At 39.6% G+C, this 2,939-nt stretch overlaps 1 protein-coding gene and 1 non-coding gene across 2 annotated transcripts; both read right to left on the bottom strand.

The window, feature by feature from the left end:
- Positions 1 to 1,086: 1,086 nt before the first annotated feature.
- On the bottom strand, positions 1,087 to 1,193 carry LOC115931387 (U6 spliceosomal RNA). The gene has a single exon (XR_004067886.1). It is a non-coding gene; the product is annotated as a U6 spliceosomal RNA (small nuclear RNA).
- A 15-nt stretch (positions 1,194 to 1,208) lies between these two features.
- Positions 1,209 to 1,991, bottom strand: LOC101130619 (elongation factor 1-beta-like). Its single transcript, XM_055367062.2, has one exon. It carries the CDS (start codon positions 1,931 to 1,933, stop codon positions 1,355 to 1,357), a length of 579 nt encoding a protein of 192 aa, XP_055223037.1. The 5' UTR covers positions 1,934 to 1,991; the 3' UTR covers positions 1,209 to 1,354.
- Positions 1,992 to 2,939: the final 948 nt, after the last annotated feature.

Below are 2,939 nucleotides of genomic sequence, written 5' to 3'. Positions count from 1 at the left end.
GGGCTTAAAACCTAGATGACAGGTTGATGGGTGCAGCAAACCACAATGGCACATGTATACCTATGTAACAAACCTGCACATTCAGCACATGTATCCCAGAACTTAAAGTAAAATTTTAAAATAAATAAATAAAAACCTTCATGTCTCGCTTAATAGAAGACAGTTGGATTCTCATGTCTACTATTTCTTTCATTCTGCTGATATAGTTGGAAAATGGAGGAGTATTTTAATAGCCTTTTCAAATAGTTGTGGATATTTTTCTTTAATATTACCCCAAAATCACCAAGTAGTAGTTTCTTAAATGTTGCTTGTCAAATTAAAATTCTTCTATCTTTCACTTTGAATGGATCTTTTACCCATGCATTGATCATTTGGAAAATACTGGTTCAGTGAGTTACGTTGTTCTTCCCAAATTTGATGTGTTTTATTATCAATGTTATTATTATTATTATTTTAATATTTTAAAAAATTACAATTGTTAGCTGGGCACAGTCAGGTTTACCTGTAGTCCCTGCTACTTGAGAGGCTTAGATGGGAGAATCGCTTGAGCCCAGGAGTTCTAGTCTAGCCTGGGCAACATAGTGAGACCCCTTCTCTAAAAACATTTTTCTTTCTAAATCACAGTTGTTAACATCATCACCAATCTCATCAGCAAAGCCTTAAGTATTAGGATGTTGTCAAGCCCACAGTGGTGAATACGAATTTTCTGATATTCTAATTTTTACTTGAAAGCTTAAATTTTATCACTGGCAACAAATACCGCCAGTTGTTTTCCTTGAAGTGACAGACTCACTTCATTAATTTTTGAGAAAATGTCTGACAAATACTCAAGTATGAATAACTATAATTTGTCTGTCAGTTGTTCTTTCAAGTAAAAAAAAAAAGTGTATTGTGAAAAATGGCTCTTCAGCTTGTATCTCATACAATTAAACATGCACTTTTCCTCACACCGACTGTCACACTTCAGCATTCAGCCACAGCGTTTTCTGTGCAGTTCCCATTTTGTCATACAGAGTATTTTCAAAGTGTACATAATGGTTGAGATTTAAGAAGTTTTTTAATGCTGTTTCAAAGACATTCTTTTTTAAAACTATAGAAGGCTTCACAAATGTGTATGCCATCCTTGCATAGGGGCTGTGCTAATTTTCTCTGTATCATTTCAATTTTAGTATATGTGCTGCTGAAGCGAGCACTCAAAGACATTTTTTTTTTTAATCTTTCAAGCTTTTATTTAAATGCCATGATCCAGGATGGATTTTAGATCTTGCTGAAAGCAGCCACATCCATGGACTGCACATAGTCCTCAAAAGCAGTGATCTGCTCCTCCAGCATATCTGTTCCAACTTTATCATCTTCAACTACACACTGTATTTGGTTTCTTAATTCCGTATCCCACTGGAACTAGTTTAGATGAGCCCCAGACTAAGTCGTCTGCTTGAATGCTTCTGACGCACTCCTCTAATTTCGCCAGATCTGTCTCGTCATCCCAAGGTTTCACATCTAGTAAGATGGAAGACTTGGCAACAAGTGCAGGTTTTTTGGCTAACTTTGATTCATATTGTGCAAGACATTCTTCCCTTAGCCTCTTTGCTTCTTCACTTTCCTCCTCATCATCAGATCCAAAGAGATCAATGTCATCATCATCTTTACTATCTGTACCTCCACTTCCTGTAGCGTCTTCCACATTGGCAGGACCATACTTGCCCAAAGCTTTCTTCACTCCTGGCAGGCTGGCCTTTTCCTTTTCGTAAGAATTGACATGATTATACCAACGTAGGGCATGACACAAGCCAGCAGGCGGTGGGCCGGACACGGCTTCAAATACTGCCACATCTGCTTGTGATGGCACATACCCCTCAATGTAGCTCTTGTCCACCAGGTAATCGTTGAGCACCTGGAGGCCCGCGGGACTTTTCAGGTCTCCGAAACCCATGGTGTCGGCTGTATCTGAGAGCTGGGGAGCAGCAGAAAGAGAGCGCGCAACTTGTGGGCACCCCGCACTGAAGAGAGGAAAAAAGCTCAACGACATTCTTAAGTGAAACAGTGAAACTGGTTTTTTTTTTTTTTCTGCAAGAGCCTTGTGGTGAAGAATACAGTATCTGCTGGCACACTTTTATGCTACTGTTATGGTTTACACTAAAGCACAAACACCATTGATGTAAATATCAACACAATGATAAAGGCTATTATTAATAATACTAATATTAATAATACTAAGGCAAACAATGTCTTAGTATTACTATAAAAACTAGTTTTGACCTTGGGGACCCCCAGAGGCCCAAAGACTACACTTTGAGAACTGCTGGTCTATGATCATTCCGCTCCACACTTAATTTGAACGATATAGAAAATATCTGCTGACAGACTTGCACGATAGTAGATACACTTCATCAAAGTAGAATTTAGTATATTCTAGGAACTGCATGTAGCATTGCAGGAACATACCTCTCACTACCAATCAAAATTGTTGAAAGACTGCTGGGCACGGTGGCTCATGCCTATAATCCCAGCACTTGGGAGGCTGAGGCAGGTGGACAGGTGGATCACTTGAGGTCAGGAGTTCAAGACTAGCCTGGCCAACATGGTGAAAACTTGTCTCTAAAAAATACAAAAATTATCCAGATGTGGTGGTGGGTACCTGTAATCCCAGCTACTCAGGAGGCTGAGGCAGGAGAATCACTTGAACTCGGGAGGCGGAGGTGGCAGTGAGCAGAGATCACGCCACTGCACCTCAGCCTGGGTGACAGAGCAAGACTCCGTCTCAAAAAAAAAAAAAAAGAAAGAAATTGTTGAAAGACTTGTTTGCTCTCTTTGTCAAGAGTCTCAGAGGTTAGAAATATTTCCACAACATTTTAGCTTGTCTCGATGGAGCTGACAATTATGTGCTTTCCTATATCTTTTTCTAAACTGTTTCCACATTTGGCCTAGACCCTCTTGGA

Source organism: Gorilla gorilla, chromosome 19 (genome assembly GCF_029281585.2).
Source record: "Gorilla gorilla gorilla isolate KB3781 chromosome 19, NHGRI_mGorGor1-v2.1_pri, whole genome shotgun sequence".
Lineage (NCBI taxonomy): Eukaryota > Metazoa > Chordata > Mammalia > Primates > Hominidae > Gorilla > Gorilla gorilla.
Note: the sequence above shows the minus strand (reverse complement) of the source record. Positions and strands in the feature narration are given on the sequence as shown.